This window comes from Nerophis lumbriciformis, linkage group LG07 (genome assembly GCF_033978685.3).
Source record: "Nerophis lumbriciformis linkage group LG07, RoL_Nlum_v2.1, whole genome shotgun sequence".
Lineage (NCBI taxonomy): Eukaryota > Metazoa > Chordata > Actinopteri > Syngnathiformes > Syngnathidae > Nerophis > Nerophis lumbriciformis.
In genome coordinates, this window is record NC_084554.2 from 30,079,358 (window position 1) to 30,101,979 (window position 22,622).

General features: G+C 38.1%; 1 protein-coding gene across 2 annotated transcripts in view; it reads left to right on the top strand.

The window, feature by feature from the left end:
• cntnap2a (contactin associated protein 2a) overlaps positions 1-22,622 on the top strand; it is a 766,983-nt gene that overhangs the window by 236,975 nt on the left and 507,386 nt on the right. For both annotated transcript variants that reach the window (XM_061965507.1, XM_061965508.1), the window contains exon 2: positions 18,711-18,821. In XM_061965507.1, the coding sequence (XP_061821491.1) occupies positions 18,711-18,821 (111 nt within the window). The remainder of the gene's footprint in view (positions 1-18,710; positions 18,822-22,622) is intronic.

Below are 22,622 nucleotides of genomic sequence, written 5' to 3' on the forward strand. Positions count from 1 at the left end.
TGCGCAATATTTATCTTGTTTTTAGTGTCTATTAGTCAAAGTAGGACTTCCATTTCTGGAACCCTAACAGGCTCCTAGTTTTGGTGCTACTGTGTCTTCACCGCTACAGTCAATTCACCAATTTTTGGCAGAACAACTTCATTTTCGACTCTTACCTCACCATAAACACATTTCCACATTGGTGAACCTTTGACGAGAGCAATAGCTAAAAGGCAAGACGCGAGACGTTCCAGACTCAATGGGACTCGGAGCGCCGTTAATGCTAACAAAAATGCTGTCAGCTTTTAGCAGCTGTCCGGGCAATGTGAAATGGAGATGAACTCTTTTGATTCACTTCATTTTCGACATCAATAATACAGCTATAGCGTGAATGATTTGGAACGACAACGCAGTCACACGATATGATGCTAACGTTACAGCTAATGGTTGTAGCTACGACTGTCAAATTGACCATCTTTGTACAGAACAAATTAAACTCGAAGCCCAGTTCTAATTTAAAATAATTATTCAGAATGTGACAAAATATTTCTACATCGTGGCCGTGTTGTAGTAGCCGGGTGACGGCCAAAGTAATGACGATTTGAGGATTCTTCTTCTGGTGAGAACTGTAATCTACAGTAGATTATATACTCAAGGCTACTATATTGGGTGAAACAATTGTAAATGTGACTTTATGGCTGTTATTTAATGTTGAAAGGGTGCTAATTATCTTTAAAAATATATATTTAGTTGACCGTAATTAGTAATAAAAATAAGCAATTTATCAAAAATGATCCAACTTTGCAAAAATGTGTTTACCACTTTCAAGCCTGGAACACATAGGCCGGGATAAACGAGGGACGACTTTAATGTGACACCTTAAGCAAAAATGTAGCCTCAATTTAGTTAATGCACCAAACCAATTTGAGTCTACTAGCAATGTAGTGTTTAAACAGCAGCCAAATTCGACACATTCCTTGCTTGCTATTTCCCCACATCCGAGTTATTTACCTGTCTCTGTCAATAAGAAGGCTGTTTCCCTATGCCTTCAATCTCTTTCTCCTTTCCATCTCCTTCTATTAGGGTTTCCTTTCGTTTATTGTGCACAAAACTGTCGGCCGTTCTCAGGGGGGAAAGGCTGGCATTTGCGCTTGGATATTGTCACCATTTGCTTGGCCCAGAGCGCCCAAACATACACAGTCCTTCTTTGCACTTGAGACTCGGGCAAATATCAAGGAGCCGTCGTTGAACACTCACCTGTACGAATGCATCAGTAGTATTGCGTATTATGTTTTATAGTACAAAAACAAGATGGACAACTCAAATCACCGCACTGCCCACGTGTTTACAAAGTCCTTGGAATGGCAATTTCTTGCTGAAATAAGACAGAATTGACAAAGTAATGGTGCACCTTGTTAAACTGTCCATCATTTATATTGATTTTCTGATCAGTAAATGTGGAGCAGCCTTTAATGGTTTAGCCTGCAAGCACGAAACAGAACAAGTATTATCCCAACTAGAAGTGTTTGACACAAACTTCAAAAGGTGGTAATGGCCGAGAGTAAATAGGCTACTATTTTCACAAGCTTTTTTTGCATTAATGTTTCTCCGCACTCACCCTTCTATCCATTTAAAATCCACTTTCTGTCCATTAACTCTCGATGCTTTCTCGCTCCACTAGCTGCTTTTAGACTGCTTCATATATATATATATATATATATATATATATATATATATATATATATATATATATATATATATATATATATATATATATATATATATTTATATATATATATATATATATATATATATATATATATATATATATATATATATATATATGTATGTATATATATATGTGTATATATATATGTATATATATATATATGTATATATATATGTGTATATATGTATATATATATATATATATATATATATATATATATATACATATATGTGTAATATATATATATATATATATGTGTATATATATATATATATATATATGTAATATATATATAATGTGTATATATATGTATATATATATATATATGTATATATATATATGTATATATATGTATATATATATATATATATATATATATATATATATATATATATATATATATATATATATATATATGTATATATGTATATATATATATATATATATATATATATATATATATGTATGTATGTATATATATATATATATATATATATATATATATATATATATATATATATATAGTACAGGCCAAAAGTTTGGACACACCTTCTCATTCAATGTGTTTTCTTTATTTTCATGATTATTTACATTGTAGATTGTCACTGAAGGCATCACAACTATGAATGAACACGTGTGGAGTTATGAACTTAACAAAAAAGGTGAAATAACTGAAAACATGCTTTATATTCTAGTTTCTTCAAAATAGCCACCCTTTGCTCTGATTACTTTTTCGCACACTCTTGGCATTCTCTCAATGAGCTTCAAGAGGTAGTCACCTGAAATGGTTTTCACTTCACAGGTGTGCTTGAAGTTCATTCAGAGAATGCCAAGAGTGTGCAAAGCAGTAATCTGAGCCAAGGGTGGCTATTTTGAAGAAACTAGAATATAAAACAGGTTTTCAGTTATTCCACCTTTTTTCTTAAGTACATAACTCCACATGTTTTCATTCATAGTTGTGATGCCTTCAGTGACAATCTGCAATGTAAATAATCATGAAAATAAAGAACACCATTGAATGAGAAGGTGTGTCCAAACTTTTGGCCTGTACTGTGTATGTGTGTATATATTAGGGCTGCAACTAACGATTAATTTGATAATCGATTAACCTGTCGATTATTACTTCGATTAATCGATTAATAATCGGATAAAAGAGACAAACTACATTTCTATCCTTTCCAGTATTTTATTGAAAACAAAGAGCATACTGGCACCATACTTATTTTGATTATTGTTTCTCAGCTGTTTGTACATGTTGCAGTTTATAAATAAAGGTTTATAAAAAAAAATAGCCTCCACGCATGCATAAGCATAGATCCAACGAATCGATGACTAAATTAATCGGCAACTATTTTTATAATCGATTTTAATCGATTAGTTGTTGCAGCCCTAGTATATATATATATATATATATATATATATATATATATATATATATATATATATATATATATATATATATACATTAGGGTTGTCAAGTGATATTTGTTTTAAACAGATTAATCACACTCTAGAACTGTGATTATTCACTGGTTATTATTTGCTTGCATGAATAAAATGGGCTTCATAAAATACCACAATGTTTGGATACAAATGCAGTTTGATAGTCAAATCATACAGGAAATGTTCTTAAATGTTTTACTGACCTTCAAGTCATTGATTTGGTCAAGACTTGGTAACAGCAAGTATTGTAACAAAATAAGTGCACATGTTGTCAGTCTTTGCAATATAATTGCAAACAAGCTACAGTTACTAATCGATAATGTAGTAAACACACTCAAACAACTTAACTTAGTGCACCATTTACATCTGCATTTTATATTTTCTTTAGTTTAAACAGTTTAAACAAGCCTGTTTACCTCTTCAGATGACATTGCTGATCTCTTGTTTTTTGGTACAATGCGACCTAAGCTCCTTGTGATTACTTACAGATGTCCAATGTTATCCAGTAAGGAAATTACATTAACGTTAAGACAATAGTTGCAATTTGATGCTTTTGTTTGTGTCGTACAGTGGATGTATCCTTTCTGTAATCATGCCCCTCCAAGGTATTGTACGACGGATCAGCTGTGGTGATATGAATGACATCGTCTTGCATAACTTGGTCTTTACAGATGTTAAGTGTTTTACATGCGCGGCTGTCCTTTGAGCAAAGGCATATTTTTAACTTAACTGCGATACTTTTGTTGACAACATTGACGGAGGTAAACCGCCAGCGTAGTGTTCTCCTCTCTTTGTTGCCGATGTCGCAAGCATTCATGCTATCGGCGCCATCCTCGAGTATGTATTTCGCTTTAAGATGGTATTTTAAACTTGTTGTTAGCTGATGATAACATTGTTTGTCGCTGCAAAACCAACAAGTGACCGCAGGTTTTGGCCGCCACATCATTTTTGTCTCCCTGCACAATGTCTGCATGGATGATGTTGGTATCAATGTTGCTTGTTCACTGAGTTTTAAACAGTGGCATTAGTCTTTTGTTTCATGAATTTAGTCAAGACATCTGCTGCTCTTGGACTGTCTTGGCTTGTTTTTGGCATTTGCCCATATAAGTGTCTGTGGTTAGAATTGTCCTATTTGCTTCAAATTGGTTATGTTGAGCTTAAAGTTAATGCTTGGACTGGAAAAACAACCCATTGAGTTGAAATTTGTTTGCTGACAGTTTAGTCCCCCGAGTTTAAAAATCCCATATAATACATTCTCAACAGCAAGCGACACAAACATACACAACAATGGAGGGAGGAGGGAGATGGACATTTTCTAACTCGAAATACAGCATTTATTTAAATTTTGGTTTCGTTGTACAAGGGAATAAAACAAAGTAACTTGAGTAATCAGTAAAGTAACCAAGTTGCTTTTTAATTAGTAATCTGATTAATTTTTCAAAGTACCCGGGGCAGTACTGCCAATATCTGGTTTATTAAGATATGCCAGCATCAGAAACAAATGTACATACATTTTTCTTTCTTTTGCCTCAAGCAGCGTGCGTTTGGAGACAGACGTATAGAATGGGACACCTCAGTGAAATAAGCTTACTAAAGCATAAAGCATGTACAAATTGTGTGTTGTACATTTGCCCTGTCTTATTATTATTACATATTACCGACCAGGTGTGAATGAGATCATACAAAAAAATTTCCAATTTTTGTATGGAGAAAAAAACAGATATCAAAAAAAAAAAAAGATATGTGAAGGTACAGCAATATACTTTACTGATACAAGTGTTGCCATAGCAGCAACCTATCTAGCAGTTTTTAAAAGGTTGTTGCTCCTCCAGTTTGAAGCATATGATCTTGTTTCTGTGGTTTAGCTTCATTTAGGAGAGTATTAATGAAGAGAAGGTAGAAAACACAAATCAATTACAATAAACAACATTGTCTGCTAATAGGGATGTTTTTTTTTTTGACATTTTAACCAGTACCAAAGCTGTACTTTTAAAACGGTGACTGTGCTTAAACAGTGCCCAAAAGAGAAACATACCAATAACTGTCATGTAAAATTGCAAGGTTCCTTGACTCCATAAAATCACGAAAATAAACACATTGGACTTGTGTTTGTTTTTCTCTGTTTTGGTATTTAGTTCATGTCCAGCGGTCCTATGTCTTGTTCCACCTCCTGTTTGTCACCACTTTACCTTTGTTTGAGCGCTGTTTCTTTCACCAGGAACAGGTATGTCTCGTGATTGGCAATCAGGAGACACACCTGTTTAGGTGACTTTTTAAGCCAACGCTGTTGTTCAGACGGTGCTGGTTCATTGTACTTGTGTACGTCATGCTGTAGGCTACAGCAGCGTAGGTTGTTCCGTTTTCCTCTTGCTGCTCTAAGCTTGTAAGTTTTTTGTGTCTGCCTGATTCCTGTTGGATTCTTTGTTAGTTTAGTTTTTAATTCACACATGAACCTCTGCTTTATTCATGCTGGTGCTACCTTAATTTCCATAATTAAGATATTATTTTACATGCGTGTCGTCTCTCGTCTCTGCATGCTGGGGTCCAGACAAACAACGTCAGCAAAAAAATTTAACAGCAATAACCTATGCTTCGGAAGAAGAAAGATAAAGCCAGAACCTACTTCTACAAAGACCCCTTTAAATTTGTGAAAGGGATTTTCACAAAAGGGAAGAGCGGATCCCTGAAAACATCAAAAGACCAGGTTGAAGAATATCTGAGAACCATCTATACTGATGAGAAAAAACATGAACCGATCATTGTCCCCACTGACATCCTTCCAATATCACCCCCACAACATCAGGTTGATGTCAGCCCTCCCGAGCTGAGCGAGGTGAAGCAGGCAGTGAAAAAGGCAAGATTGGGATCTGCACCAGGCCCTAACGGTGTTCCGTATAGTGTCTACAAGAATGCTCCAAAAATTCTGAAATTCCTGTGGAAAAACATGAGTGGTGTGGGACAAGCAGATCATCCCGAAAGCCTGGCGAAGAGCGGGAGGAGTGTTAATCCCAAAAGAAAAGAACTCGACCACCATCGAACAGTTTTGCCAAATAAACCCTCTGAACATCGAAGGCAAGATTTTCTTCAGCGTATTGGCACAGCGACTAACAAAGTATCTGAAGCAAAACCACTTCATTGATACATCGATCCAAAAGGCTGGCATAGCAGGCTTCTCTGGATGCCTCGAACATAACAGCATCATATGGCATCAAATCCAGACTGCGAATAAAGAAGGAAAATATCTTCATGTCTTGTTCCTTGATCTGGCCGACGCCTATGGATCAGTCCCTCATTCATTACTGTGGACTGCCTTTGAATTCTTGCAAGTGCCAACTAAAATCACAAATCTTGTAAAACACTATTTCCAGGATTTGCAGTTTTGCCTCACAACATAGGCATCATGGCTGGGTGCACCGTCTCCCCGTTGGCCTTTATGATGGCAATGGAGATGATTATTAGAGCCTCGAAATGGGTGGTTGGAGGAGAACGACTACAGTGAGGTCAGAGATTACCACCAATTCGAGTTTACACTCACAACAACTGTCCCCTGCACCAAGAGACTGCTGGAGAAACTTAATTCAAATATAACATGGGCACGGATGAAGTTAAAGCCCAGCAAGTGCAGAAGTATCTCCATTGTGAAAGGCCAAGTCACAGACCAGATATATCATGTCAGCGGAACACCAGTACCAACTGTTTCAGAAATGCCAGTAAAGAGCTTGGGAAGATGGTACGACGCAAGGCTCAAAGACACCGAGCAGTTTGAGCAACGAACAAAGGACACCATCACTTTCATGGATCACATCAATACAACCTTGTTGACAGGAAAACTCAAGTTGTGGTGTTTTTAATTTGGCATACTCCCAAGACTCTTGTGGCCTTTAACTGTGTATGAAATCCCCATCTCCAGGTTGGAAAATTGGAACGTGTGATAAGCACACAGCTGAAACAGTGGCTTGGAATTCCAAGATGCTTCAGTTCCATCGGACTATATAGGCATGGCAAATTGGAATTACCAATCTCAAGTCTGGTGGAAGAGTTCAAATGCACCAAAGCAAGGCTGGTCATGACGCTAACTGAAACTGAGGATGCAGTCATTCGAACAGCGGCCCCCCGAGTAGCAGCTGGAAGGAAGTGGATTCCATCAGAAGCTGTTCAGAGTGCAAAGTCTGCTCTTCAATTCAGAGATGTGGTTGGGCAAGTACAGCATGGGAGAGCAGGACTCGGACTCATCCCAAAAGCTCCCCTATGGCACAAAGCAGCATCAGAGCAGAATAGACGGCTAGTAGTAGAGGAAGTCAGGAGACGGGAGGAGGGAGAGCGACATGCTAAAGCCGTCTCAATGGCCAAGCAGGGGAGATGGATCAACTGGGAAAGCCTGGAGAAGAAAAAGCTCAACTGGCATGACATCTGGCACATGGAGTATGGCTGAGTTTTGTCATCAGAGCCACGTACGACCTGCTACCAGCTTGCATCAACACTGGAACAGAAGTGAACCACCACAAACAATATCCCACAAACACCAGCAGGAAAGGTCCACTTCACACATTTTGTACCAGCTGGCCAACATCAAAAGCATCAAACAACACCAAATGATGCAAGCATCCTGCAGTCGGCTCAAGATTGGAAATTGGAAGTGGACCTTGATAAAAAGCTTGTTTTCCCCCAGAAATAATGGCTACAACACTGTGGCCAGACATGGTCTTGTGGTCTCCAACAGCAAAGCTGGCTTATGTTGTGAAGCTGACAGTATGGGAAGAAGGGGTTGAAGAGGCTTACGAAAGAAAAGAAAAAAAATTCTGACCTGGCAGCTGAAGCATCCCAGAACGACTGGCACACCAGCATTTTCCCAGTAGAGATGGGATGCAGGGGATTTGTTGCCACATCTACCACCAGTCTGTTGAGAAAAATGGGGGTGAAGGGTCGCTCCCTCCAACAGGCTATCAAGTCCATGTCAAGTGCTACTGAAAAAAGCAGCAATTGGCCCTGGATTAAGCATAAAGACCCCATCTGGGCAATAAGATAGAGACAATGGTATGCGGTCAGGCTTAGGCCTGACTCAGGGAAAAGGACGTTCCTGCCATGCAGAGTCCAATGGGATATGGAGGGTATGGCATGGAGGAGGGTGTACCTGGGACGCTGGGTACACTGTTGAGCCCTCTGGAGACGTTGTGGGCTTCAATCAACGAAACGTTGATGAAGCAGGGTGCCCACAAGATGACCCCAATGACATACTTACCCTCCCTTTCACCACTCCACACTGACTGCTACTGTCAAGTTTATTCCTACTTACCAAAAGGATTGAAACATCTAGTTCTATTTGCTTTACTAAAAGTGCAATATTGAACTTATATGTGCATTATAATAGTTGTATTTCTAATATTTATGTTACTCTTTTATAGTATGTTTGTGAGTGTAGTTGGTCTTTTTCATTATTTTATACATAGACTTTAAAATCTTTTAAAACTAATTTTCAAACCTGTTGTATTTGCCTTATAGTGTTGGAACTGGAAATGTAGCATAATTTCGTTATGCGTGTGTTTCTGATGTTAATGTTTGAATAACAAATAGGGTTGTGTGCCGGGTGCCTGTATTTTTTTGTACCGGTTCCTAATTGGGTCGGTCCAGGAAGACCAGTAGGATTCTGGACAAAGGATATCGAGACCAGCTTGGAATAATCACAAATAAGGAAGCAACACCACACAAAAGTTTGTAATAAAACAATATTTAATCCTCCAAAAATCTGTCAAAGTCGCACATGCTAATAAGAGTTATTGTCAGTTTGAAGTGACACATTTTAGTCACGACCGCCGCTAGCACACTTCATCAACTGTCTTTTTAGCAAACCAGTAATCATCTGGCCAATATTAATCCACTCAGAAATGTGGATTCATAAAGTTTCTATGAAGCAAGATAGCATCCACAGATTGGGTCTCTAGTCGCCGTCTCACGTCACTCCATCGCCCTGCGCTTGCGTGGAATCAAAACACACCTTGCTCATATCCACTCCCACCTAACGGGCTAATTGATTGTTTTGATTTACCGTATTTTCTGGACTATAAGGCGCACTTAAAATCATTTTTTCCCCCTCAAAACTCAACAGTGCTCCTTATAACCCGGTGCGCCTAATGTAAGGAATACGTTTGGTTGAGCTTACCCACCTCGGAGCAATTTTATTTGAAAATGGATGGATGGATATGGTGTAATGATAAGTGTGACCAGTAGATGGCAGTCAAACATAAGAGACAAGTGTAGGCTGCACCGTTTGATGTGCTTCAACATACGAGTATTATTTTGGTGTGTGAATAAGGTAAGACATATTATCTGGCGTTTTGTTTCACAATATTATGCAAAAGCAACTTTTCGTACCTGTTAGTACCTGCTGATTTGTATTTGGGATCTGCATAAACCTGAAAAATTGCGCAGGTCCACCTTTGTAGTCCGTGCCGACACCGTAGTCGATTAGCTTCTTCTTTTCCTCCATGTTCTTGTTATGGGACATTCATCCTCCGCTGTCGCCATTTCTAATATAAAGTAGTGTAAAGTTCTTACTTATATATGTCAGTAAACTCGCCATGAAAGTGCTAAAACATACTGATGTAGTGGAACTTTAGTTATTAGAGTTCCGGGCGGACATTTTTTCACGGGACACATTTCCGGTGTTGTTGTTTCCGGATGAGGAGATGCTGCTCCGTTATTGATTAAAGTAAAGAGTAAAGTCTGAATGTCATTAAAACAGTCAGCTCCATCTTTTGACACTTCTTCCACTCCCGTCCTTGCACGCTACACCGCTACAACAAAGGAGAAGACGCTGCCGAAGGTGAGCCACGTAAATAAGACCGCCCACAAAACGACGCATCCGGAAGCGACTGTCAGAAAGCGGCTTGAAGATGATCTGTAAAACATAATCTATGCAACATTTTGACCAAAGAACCACCATTACATGTTATGTAGACCACAAGGAAGTGTTTTCAATTTATATTAAAATAATAATAATATGACTTCTTTAATGCGCCCTATTATCCGGTGCGCCTTACATATTAAAAAAAGATCAACAATAGACCATTCATCGGCAGTAATCCGGTGCGCCCTATGGTAAAATACGGTATGTTATATATTTTCCATAATATATCATGTAAATGGTCTGTGCTGTGCACATTAATGTCATACATAATGTAAACATTATTTCCTGACAAAATACTTCCTTGCTGTGATATGTGCCATTATGATAGTAGAGTACAAACTCTTGTGCTGATAAAAAATGTTAATAAAAAATTTAGTTTTTCACATCTTTATTTACACTAATTACATATAACTGATAAGGGTACCGAAAAATACCGGTATCAATAAGGAATATCAACATTGGTATCAGTATTGATTAAATCCTATTGATATAAAGTACATCCCTACCAGAGGTGGGTAGAGTAGCCAGAAATTGTACTCAAGTAAGAGTACTGTTACTTTAGAGATTTATTACTCAAGTAAAAGTAAGGAGTAGTCACCCAAATATTTACTTGAGTAAAAGTAAAAAGTATGTTGTAAAAAAACTACTCAAGTACTGAGTAACTGATGAGTAACATACACACACATATCATATATATATATATATATATATATATATACACACACACACATATATATATATATATATATATATATATATATATATATATATATATATATATATATATATACATACATTGATATATACAGTATATAATTTATATTTAATTTTTTTGCCGTTTTTGTTTTCATGTTAATAGTGTTTTGATGAATATACATGCATGTTTAACACATATAGATTCCTTTCTTTCATGAAGACAAGAATATAAGTTGGTGTATTACCTGATTCTGATGACTTGCATTGATTGTAATCAGACAGTAGTGATGATAGCGTCCACGTTTTCAAATGGAGGAGAAAAAAAGTTCCTCCTTTCTGTCTAATACCACATGAAAGTGGTTGGTTTTTGGCATCTTATATGTCCAGCTTCCATATTCGTTTTTATACACTTTACAAGAAATACATTGGCGGCAAACTCCGTAGCTTGCTAGCTTGTTTGCGCAGGCTTTCGGAGACTCTTAATTTGAAAGCGCAGGCGCGATGGAGCTTGTATTAGTAGATTGCACAGTACAGTACATATTCCGTACAATTGACCACTAAATGGTAACACCCCAATAAGTTTTTCAACTTGTTTAAGTCAGGTCATGTGACCGCCTGGCTCTGTTTGATTGGTCCAACGTCACCAGTGACTGCATCTGATTGGTGGAACGGAGTGAACGTCACCAGTGACTGTATTTGTTGAAACGCAGGCACTATGAAGGTCTGTCTGACAGACCAAAACAAACAAAGCGTGCATTAACAGATCGATAAAAATTAGTAGCGAGTAGCGAGCTGAATGTAGATAAAAGTAGCGGAGTAAAAGTAGCGTTTCTTCTCTATAAATATACTCAAGTAAAAGTAAAAGTATGTTGCATTAAAACTACTCTTAGAAGTACAATTTATCCCAAAAGTTACTCAAGTAGATGTAACGGAGTAAATGTAGCGCGTTACTACCCACCTCTGATCCCTACTAACACGTAATAAATCATATTAATCTGCACATTTGTGTTGAAAAAAAACTTCTTTTTTTCTAATGGAATTTTGTGACATTCAAGTTGAACAGACACATAATTAGAATATGTTAACTATATACAGTACATTAAATCATACATTCAACATTTAAAAAAAAACAACTAAATGTCATTATTGCAGCAGTACAGAACAAAAGAGAAAATAGACTTAGACTTCCTTTTATTGTCATTCAAATTTGAACTTTACAGTACAGATAAGAACGGAATATTGTTGCATTAGCTCGTTGTAGTGCAGGGTAAAATAGCAATACGGTGCAGATATAAATAAATAGATTACTGTACAGATAAATATATTGCACTTTTGCACATACATCCGCATTTATGGATGCATGTTATATTGTCTTTATATTCCAGCGAGTTAATCCATTTTTGAGGGGAATTGAGGGGATTATTATGATGCGTTCAAGAGTCTTATGGCCTGAGGGAAGAAGCTGTTACAGAACCTGAAGGTTCTGCTGTGGAACCTCTTTCTGGAGTCCAGCAGTGAAAACAGTCCTTGGTGGGGTGTGAGGAGTGGGAGGGAAATGCAATACAATAATCAATAACATCACTTGCTTGCGATTGGTTTATCTTGGTTTAAGAGGGGACATACGGGGATCAAATACAGTACAATAATATCACCATGATTGGTTTTGCTTCCTTAAAAGGGGACATAAGGAGACAAGAGACAAAAAAAACTACTTGAACTAACAGCAAAATAGCAAAGTAATGGTTTTTGAAGTGTTCGTGAAGTGAGTGGGTTAATTCCATTCACGAGTGGGTGTTTTCTTTTTGTCAACAAATGTGTCTTTTCCAAATATTTAGCTTAACAAACACGGCAGTGAAGACTTAAAACAAGACAAAGACTACAAGGCAATATGTAAACAAGGCTGAGTAGGAAACAAGGTTACCTCGACTCTACTGTTCTCTGCTTCAGGCAACAACACTCTATGATATTTGTATCATAGTTTCAACGTCCTTGGTTCGAGAACATATTCATACTTTAGCGGTTTGAATTCTAAAATAGACTCCAAGGTAGTGGAAACATCATTTTAATAAAATATGTGCTGCAAACCCCAAATGACCATGCCAGGGACCTCATTACTTTTATCGGTGCCAGTTTGTCAAAACAGGCTTGGAAAATATGGCTTCCTCTCCATGAAGGACACTGCAGACTATTTCCCACACACAAACACTTTATTCACTGTCACTGCTCTTTAGTTTTGTTTTTTGTTTTTTGTTTTTTTGACTGCGCAAGTGCACTTGTGACACAGAGTAAAATGCCCAAGTAACCGAGTGGACACACACACACACACACATACAGATGCAAACAATTGTCTCGCTGCTAAATCGGACTCTCACACATTGGTGCATGCAACATGATGAGCGATGTCAAAAAGGCAGACCACATTTCTCTCCACATGTTCAGGAAGGAAGGGATGCATATGACCCCATTCCTGGGTGGATCTCGCGTGAGAGTAGGAGTGGGGGTTAATCATTGTGCAATTCAGTCTCCTGCAAATAATGGAAAGTGCCATTCTACATTGCCAATGACGTTGTGGTCAAAGTTGGAATAGTCGCAAAACACATTTTAAAGGCCTACTGAAATGCGATTTTCTTATTTAAACGTGGATAGCAGGTCCATTCTATGTGTCATACTTGATCATTTCGCGATTTTGCCATATTTTTGCTGTAAAGATTTAGTAGAGAACATCGACGATAAAGTTTGCAACTTTTGGTCACTGATAAAAAAAGCTTTGCCTGTACCGGAAGTAGCAGACGAGTAGCGTGACGTCACAGGTTGTGGAGCTCCTCACATCCGCACATTGTTTACAATCATGGCCACCAGCAGAGAGAGCGATTCGGACCGAGAAAGCGACGATTTCCCCATTAATTTGAGCGAGGATGAAAGATTTGTGGATGAGGAAAGTGAGAGTGAAGGACTACAGGGCAGTGGAAGCGATTCAGATAGGGAAGATGCTGTGAGAGGCGGGTGGGACCTGATATTCAGCTGGGAATGACTAAAACAGTAAATAAACACAAGACATATGTATACTCTATTAGCCACAACACAACCAGGCTTCTATTTAATATGCCACAAATTAATACCGCATAACAAACACCTCTCAGCACAGCACATATATTTCCGCAAAGTCCCCAAAGTTACGTACGTGACATGCACATAGCGGCACGCACGTATGGGCAAGCGATCAAATGTTTGGAAGCCGCAGCTGCATGCGTACTCACAGTACCGTGTCTGCGTATCCAACTCAAAGTCCTCCTGGTAAGAGTCTCTGTTGTCCCAGTTCTCCACAGACCAATGGTAAAGCTTGACTGTCATCTTTCGGGAATGTAAACAATGAAACACCGGCTGTGTTTGTGTTGCTGCAGTCGGCCGCAATACACCACTTCCCACCTACAGCTTTTTTCTTTGCTGTCTCCATTGTTCATTGAATAAATTGCAAAAGATTCACCAACACAGATGTCCAGAATACTGTGGAATTTTGCGATGAAAACAGACGACTTAATAGCTGGCCACCATGCTGTCCCAAAATGTCCTCTACAATCCGTGACGTCACGCGCTGACGTCATCAGACCGAGACGTTTTCAGCAGGATATTTCGCGCAAAATTTAAAATTGCACTTTAGTAAGCTAACCCGGCCGTATTGGCATGTGTTGCAATGTTAAGATTTCATCATTGATACATAAACTATCAGACTGCGTGGTCGGTAGTAGTGGGTTTCAGTAGGCCTTTAAGATATTCAACACACTACTGCCAATATATCAATATGATAAGGCTGGTATCAGAAAAAAAATGCATGCTACTGCTTTCTTTTATAGCGACGTGGTAATAATTTGGGTTTCGACATAAGAACAATACAGTTTTTGGCTGATTTACCTCTTTAAAATGTTATACTAGACCAGAGCTATCTAACTGACAGTCACTGTCCAAATACACTATATTGCCAAAAGTATTTGGCCACCTGCCTTGACTCACATATGAACTTGAAGTGCCATCCCATTCCTAACCCACAGGGTTCAATATGACGTGGGTCCACCTTTTGCAGCTATTACAGCTTCAACTCTTCTAGGAAAGCTATCCACAAGGTTGCGGAGTGTGTTCATTTAAATTTTCAACCTATCTTCCAAAAGCGCATTGGTGAGGTCACACACTGATGTTGGTCGAGAAGGCCTGGCTCTCAGTCTCTGTTCTAATTCATCACAAAGGTGTTCTATCGGGTTCAGGTCAGGACTCTGTGCAGGGCAGTCAAGTTCATCCACACCAGATTCTGTCATCCATGTGGCCAGGCCAAATGAGTAGGACACCTGACTCTGATCATTTGGATGGGTGGCCAACAACGTTCCCTCTAAAGGTGCGCACCTGCGCAATTGCGCACTGCTCACGCGTCCTCTGCGCACAGCAAATCTATGCATTGTTTGATTTTGCAATGCAACTGTGAGTAACAGGTGACGGAAGGCGGCCACAACAGATAAAACAATGTTTGTCAACACTTACATTATTGTATTGTCTGTGGAGACACTGAAAGGAGGACAGGAATTCCATCGGTCCCTTTATTTAGCGAAATTGTTTGTCGGCCATAACCACACCAAAACAATGTGTAAAATACTTTTGTTTAGCAAAACTGGTCGTTGTCTACCGTACAAACCAAGCCAAAAGCAACTCTTTGTCATCTGTTATATCAACAGCAGCCGCTTGCTCTCTCTCACCTGCACCAACACATACACTATGGCAATTAGCCACTGGTGCGTTTATGGCCACACACAAAGTTGGACAACTCCAACACTACAAGTAAAGTGTAAATTTCAGGTCGTTTTACTATGACTCCTCAATCAGTGTGCTTATTCTACTGCCATTTGTTAAGAATGTTTTTTTTTGGATATTAATCATGAAATGATGTTACAGGACTACATAATTGCTAATAAAAATATTTATTTTACGTACAGAAAGTTAATTAACACTTCATCTCATGCAACATGTGAATGTTTTAAGAGGAACTAAATGTGATCTCTAAAAGGGGTACACAATCTTTCCAAAGCAGGACCTCCACCCAGGCATAAAATACTATAGTGCATAGCTGATTAAAAAAAAACAATATCTAAGTGGGCCAAATCACATATATTAGAAAATAATCTCTTGAAATTGACCAGTCACTTGATTATAATAATAAGACATTTAAATTGTTATGTCAGGTTTGAGACAAATGTGCTGCTGGTATGACCACAGTGTACACGTCTGTATTCCACTGAATGCTCAGAGTGTTTGTGCGTTTGCTCACACACATGACAAATTTGAGGGAACATTGGTGGCCAAGTACTTTTGGCAATATAGTGTATGTTCATTAAATGGAAGTTTCAGTTGTTTTCTTTTTAACTTTTGCAGCATATTACTAAATAAAGTACACAGATAAATAAATAAAACACTCCCTTTTGTAATGCACTATTAAGTGGTTGTATACCCCTTCTTTAGAATGTTGTTTTTTGATTTTTGTATTGGTCATTTCCTCTAATCTGTGTCATATGTGTGCCTTGGAGATACAATTAATAATTTAGGGCTGTCAAAAATAACATGGTAATTCATGTGATTAATCACAAAAACTTCATGTATAATCACAGATTAATCACACAATTAATTTTGACTGTACCTGCTCTGTTACTTTAACTGTGGATGTTACCTGAAAGGCGATGCATGCTGTTATACGGTCAGTGGCATACGTAGTGCAAGGATAAGTGAGGAGACTCTGACCTTTTCACATCAAAATATACACAATGAGACTTGATATAAATTTTTTTACCAAGTTTTGAGGAAATAAATGACGTGCACTCAAGTATGACATTTAAAAATTGTTTCCGCATGACATTCTGACAATACAATTGGATTTGTGTCCAAATATTGGGCTATTTTTTCAAGTTAATTAAAATTATGCAAGGAAGTAATAACCTGCGATTAAACATAATTCATATAATATATCAAAAATGTGATTAATCTGATTAAAAACAGTCATTTGACATCTCTAATACAAATGCATAAGGAAATTAACTAAACAATATATTTTACAAGCAATGTCCTGCACATTGATTTGATTGCATATTTAATAAATGCATCTTAAATTACCGTATTTTTCGGAGTATAAGTCGCACCAGAGTATAAGTCGCACCTGCCGAAAATGCATAATAAAGAAGGAAACAAAAACATATATAAGTCGCATTTTGGGGGGAAATTTATTTGATCAAACCCAACACCAAGAATAGACATTTGAAAGGCAACTTAAAATAAATAAAGAATAGTGAACAACAGGCTGAATAAGTGTACGTTATATGACGCATAAATAACCAACTGAGAACGTGCCTGGTATGTTAACGTAACATATTATGGAAAGAGTCATTCAAATAACTATAACATATAGAACATGCTGTACACATAAGTCGCTCCTGAGTATAAGTCGCACCCCCGGCCAAACTATGAAAAAAACTGCGACTTATAGTCCGCAAAATACAGTAATTATTTTATTTAAACAATACTGAATACTGGATAAGCAGCAATTTACAAATTGTACCCAATTGTATGTTTGAAACATTATATATGTTAACAAGTGTCCCATACCAAGTAATATGACTCTGGGCTACAAAAGTAGGTCAAAAAGTTAGCATGCTAATGTGAGCATGCTAGCAAGCTAACGTGAGCATGATTATGGTTAGCTTGCATTACATACCAAGTTATATGACTCTAAGGCAGTGGTTCTTAACCTGGCTTCGATCGAAACCTAGGGGTTCGGCGTAGCCTCTGCCGTGGAGATCAGGACACACCCAACTCATCGTGAAAATAAAAACTTCTCCCTATCGGCGTATTATGGATACCCCCAAACAATGTTCCCTCTAATTTTCCATCTGATTTGCAGGTGTGCAATTTGTTGTGAGTTCATGCACTGTGTTGGTTTTGTTCTTTGAACAAGGTGATGCTCATGCACGGTTCATTTTGTGCACCAGTAAAAAAAAAAACATGTAACTTTGTCTTGAATTTGAAAAAAATAACATTTTATTTTTCACTAAAGAAGGGTTCGGTGAATGCGCATATGAAACTGGTGGGGTTCGGTACCTCCAACAAAGTTAAGAACCACTGCTCTAAGGCGTATGGCTGGGGAATTAGAGAAAAAAAGAACATTTAGCAAAAAAAAAAGGTAGTATGCAAATGTTGGCATGCTAACATTAAAGTGTTAACAGTTTACACGTGGCATGAATAAAGAACTAGTTTAAATATTGTGTTGATAATGTTAAACTGCCAATAACACTTACCATGAATGCATTGGAAATTGTACAGTTGGTATTGGTATCAGCCAATCTCACTCATGAACGATCAGTATCGAAATTGGCTGCAAGCACCTTGATAGGAATATCCCTAGATTAGATGTTTGTACTTGGTTCTCATGAGGATTTTGTCGCATTCTGTACTTAATAAAAAAAAAACGCAGCAACTAGAAAATATGAATAACAAAATACATTTATGAAAACATGCTGTAACAGCTATAAACTAATGAATGTTTGTGTTTGTACCTTATCAAATTAACAATGCTCAGTTTTGATTGACACCGTTAACCACGCACGTATTATATTAGTGCAGTAATAGTGGTCATAACTTTATGGTAGGTAGAATTGTATGAGTTTATTTTTGGTCTTAAACAGTTAGGTATCTGCGTATGAAAGATAAATGTGTGATTTTCAAGCCTTATTTTCAGCCATGTTTTGCATGCAAATTAGAACGGTTCACATTGCCAAGTGTTTATAACCGAGTGTTTTCCCATTGTTGCAACAATATTGTTTGCAAATACTCCCTTTATCTCATCTCGTACACACACCTGTCTTCTCCCTAATTCCCTTCTTCATATTCGCTTTTCCGTCTCCCTGGGTCATCGTATGGTTTCTGTCTCCACAGCAAAATGTGACGATGCTCTGGCCCTATCTTTGCCGCACACAGCCTTCACCAGCTCGTCTGTCTTCTCAAACGGATATGCTCCTGGCTACGCCAAGCTCAACAGGAGAGGAGGTAACACTTCAAACACACCCATTTTCTTTTTCACTGATTCAAGCGACATAATTGTAAATATATGAATTTGGTTTTATGTTCATGTACTGCTAATGGTTTTCAGTGTGTGTTTGGGCACACAAAGTTATTTAAAAAAATACCTCATAGTTGATCATATAGAATACATATATTTGTGAAAGTTCAAAAATAATGTGGCTTGAATCAAGCAAAGACTACCTACACCGCCTATAAAAATGCAACATGGTTTGTTCCACCTGGATAGCGGTAAACTTAGCATAACGTCATCGAAGCTCATCTTGAAGCATTCACACTGCACCAACATTTTGGAACCAGGGTGAAGTTATAGAAGAAAGGCAATAATATTTTGAATCTACATGTGGCATTTACAAAACCCAAAAAACAGTTAAGTTGGCACCTTGTGTAATTTGTAAATAAAAACAGAATAAGATGATTTGCAAATCCTTTTCAACTTATATTCAATTGAATAGACTGCAAAGACAAGATACTTAGTATTCGAACTGAGAAACTTAATTTTTGTTTTGCAAATAATAATTAACTTAGAATTTCATGGCAGTAACACATTGCAAAAAAGTTGGCACAGGGGCATTTTTACCACTGTGTTACATGGCCTTTCCTTTTAACAACACTCAGTAAACTTTTGGGAACTGAGGAGACCAATTTTTGAAGCCTTTCAGGTGGAATTATTTCCCATTCTTGCTTGATATACAGCCTAAGTTGTTCAACAGTCCTGGGTCTCCGTTATGGTATTTTACGCTTCATATTGCGCCACACATTTTCAATGGGAGACAGGTCTGGACTACAGGCAGGCCATTCTAGTACCCGTGGCTTGGCATTGTCTTGCTGAAATAAGCAGGGGCGTCCATGATAAACTTGCTTGGATGGCAACATATGTTGCTCCACAACCTGCATGTACCTTTCAGCATTAATGGTGCCTTCACAGATGTGTAAGTTACCCATGCCATACAAAAACCACACCCATACCATCACAGATGCTGGCTTTTGAACTTTGCGCCTATAACAGTTCCGATGGTTCTTTACCTCTTTGGTCCGGAGGACACAACGTCCACAGTTTCCAAAAACAGTTTGAAATGTGGACTCATCAGACCACAATACACTTTTCCACTTTGCATCAGTCCATCTTAGATGAGCTCGGGCCCAGCGAAGCCGGCAGCGTTTCTGGTTGATAAATGGCTTTCGCTTTGCATAGTAGAGTTTTAACTTGCACTTACAGATGTAGCGACCAACTGTAGTTACTGACCGTGGTTTTCTGAAGTGTTCCTGAGCCCATGTGGTGATATCCTTTACACACCGATGTCGCTTTTTGATGCAGTACCGCCTGAGAGATCGAAAGTCACGGCCTTGCCACTTAAGTGCAGTGATTTCTCCAGATTCTCTGAACCTTTTGATGATATTACGGACCGTAGATGGCGAAATCCCAAAATTCCTTGCAATAGCTGGTTGGGAAATGTTCTCAAACGTTTGGACAATTTGCTCAGGCATTTGTTGACAAAGTGGTGACCCTCGCCCCATCCTTGTTTGTGAATGACTGAGCATTTCATGGAAGCTGCTTTTATACCCAATCATGGCACCCACCTGTTCCCAATTAGCCTGTTCACCTGTGGGATGTTTCAAATAAGTGTTTGATGAGCATTCTTCAACTTTCTCAGACTTTTTTGAAACTTGTGCCAATTTCTTTGAAACATGTCGCAGGCATCAAATTTCAAATGAGCTAATATTTACAAAAAATAACGTTTTCCAGTTCAAACATTAACTATCTTGTCTTTGCAGTGTATTCAATTGAATATAGATTGAAAATGATTTGCAAATCATTGCATTTTGTTTTTATTCACAATTTACACAACGTGCCAACTTCACTAGTTTTGGTTTAGTAATAATATAATCATAATAATAATGATGTGTTATGATTCATATTATCCACAAATGACAATCCTGTGTATCAATGGTCTACTTAACTCTCTGAAGTAAAGGAACATTTGACATATTTATAATCAGGTGACGATTATTTAAATTCATATTTTGGCCACTCTACTATCGAATTTTTGGCACATAATTTGTAAAAGAAAATATAAAGTGGGTGGTTATCGAGACATGGTAATCTTGTCCTTAAAAGTCAAAACAGATTTTTGCATGCAATTTTAAAAGCTGGTTTCAACCAAATCTATGCAATTTTTACTTTATTGGTGCATGTGAATATACAAAGTGTGTGATGGGGTGTCAATGTTTGTTTTGGGATGGGTTGGGGGCCCATAATGTGATGCTGTGCCCCTGCCTGTACCTGTAGCTTTTATCCATAAATGGCAAATTACATTATTTTGTCACAGCTCTTAAATTAAAGTTGACATTAAAGGGGAACATTATCACAATTTCAGAATTGTTAAAACCATTAAAAATCAGTTCCCAGTGGCTTATTATATTTTTCGATGTTTTTTTCAAAATTTTACCCATCACGCAATATCCCTAAAAAAAGCTTCAAAGTGCCTGATTTTAACCACCCGTCCATTTTCCTGTGACGTCACATAGTGAAGCCAACACAAACAAACATGGCGGAAAGAACAGCAAGCTATAGCGACATTAGCTCGGATTCAGACTCGGATTTCAGCGGCTTAAGCGATTCAACAGATTACGAATGTATTGAAACGGATGGTTGTAGTGTGGAGGCAGGTAGCGAAAACGAAATTGAAGAAGAAACTGAAGCTATTGAGCCATATCGGTTTGAACCGTATGCAAGCGAAACCGACGAAAATGACACGACAGCCAGCGACACGGGAGAAAGCGAGGACAAATTCGGTGATCGCCTTCTAACCAACGATTGGTATGTGTTTGTTTGGCATTAAAGGAAACTGACAACTATGAACTAGGTTTACAGCATATGAAATACATTTGGCAACAACATGCACTTTGAGAGTGCAGACAGCCCAATTTTCATCAATTAATATATTCTGTAGACATACCCTCATCCGCACTCTTTTCCTGAAAGCTGATCTGTCCAGTTTTGGAGTTGATGTCAGCAGGCCAGGGAAGCTAGGGTCGATAGGGGGTTTAGCTCGCTCGTCTGCGGGAACAAACTGCCGCCATTGCTTGCCGTGCTACCGAGGTCCTTTGTCCCTGAATTGCTCACACACTCCGGCAGATTCAATGGGGGTCTGGCGGCAGATTTCTTTGACTTTATCGTTGGAAATGCATCTGCTTTGAGTGTCGCAGGATATCCACACATTCTTGCCATCTCTGTCGTAGCATAGCTTTCGTCGGTAAAGTGTGCGGAACAAACGTCCAATTTCTTGCCACTTTCGCATCTTTGGGCCACTGATGCAACTTGAATCCGTCCCTGTTCGTGTTGTTACACCCTCTGACAACACACCGACGAGGCATGATGTCTCCAAGGTACGGAAAACAGTCGAAAAAACGGAAAATAACAGCGCTGATTTGACTCTGTGTTTGTAATGTGTTTGAGAAAATGGCAGATTGCTTCCCGATGCGACGTCACGTTGTGACGTCATCGCTCCGAGAGCGAATATTAGAAAGGTATTTAATTCGCCAAAATTCACCCATTTAGAGTTCGGAAATTGGTTAAAAAAATATATGGTCTTTTTTCTGCAACATCAAGGTATATATTGACGCTTACATAGGTCTGGTGATAATGTTCCCCTTTGAGCAATATATTTCTAATCCATTGTGCTTTATCAAACTGTGGTACGGTACACAGGCTACATCTAGTGGTATGCCAAAGAGTCACTTGAATACATATTCAAACACAGTGTG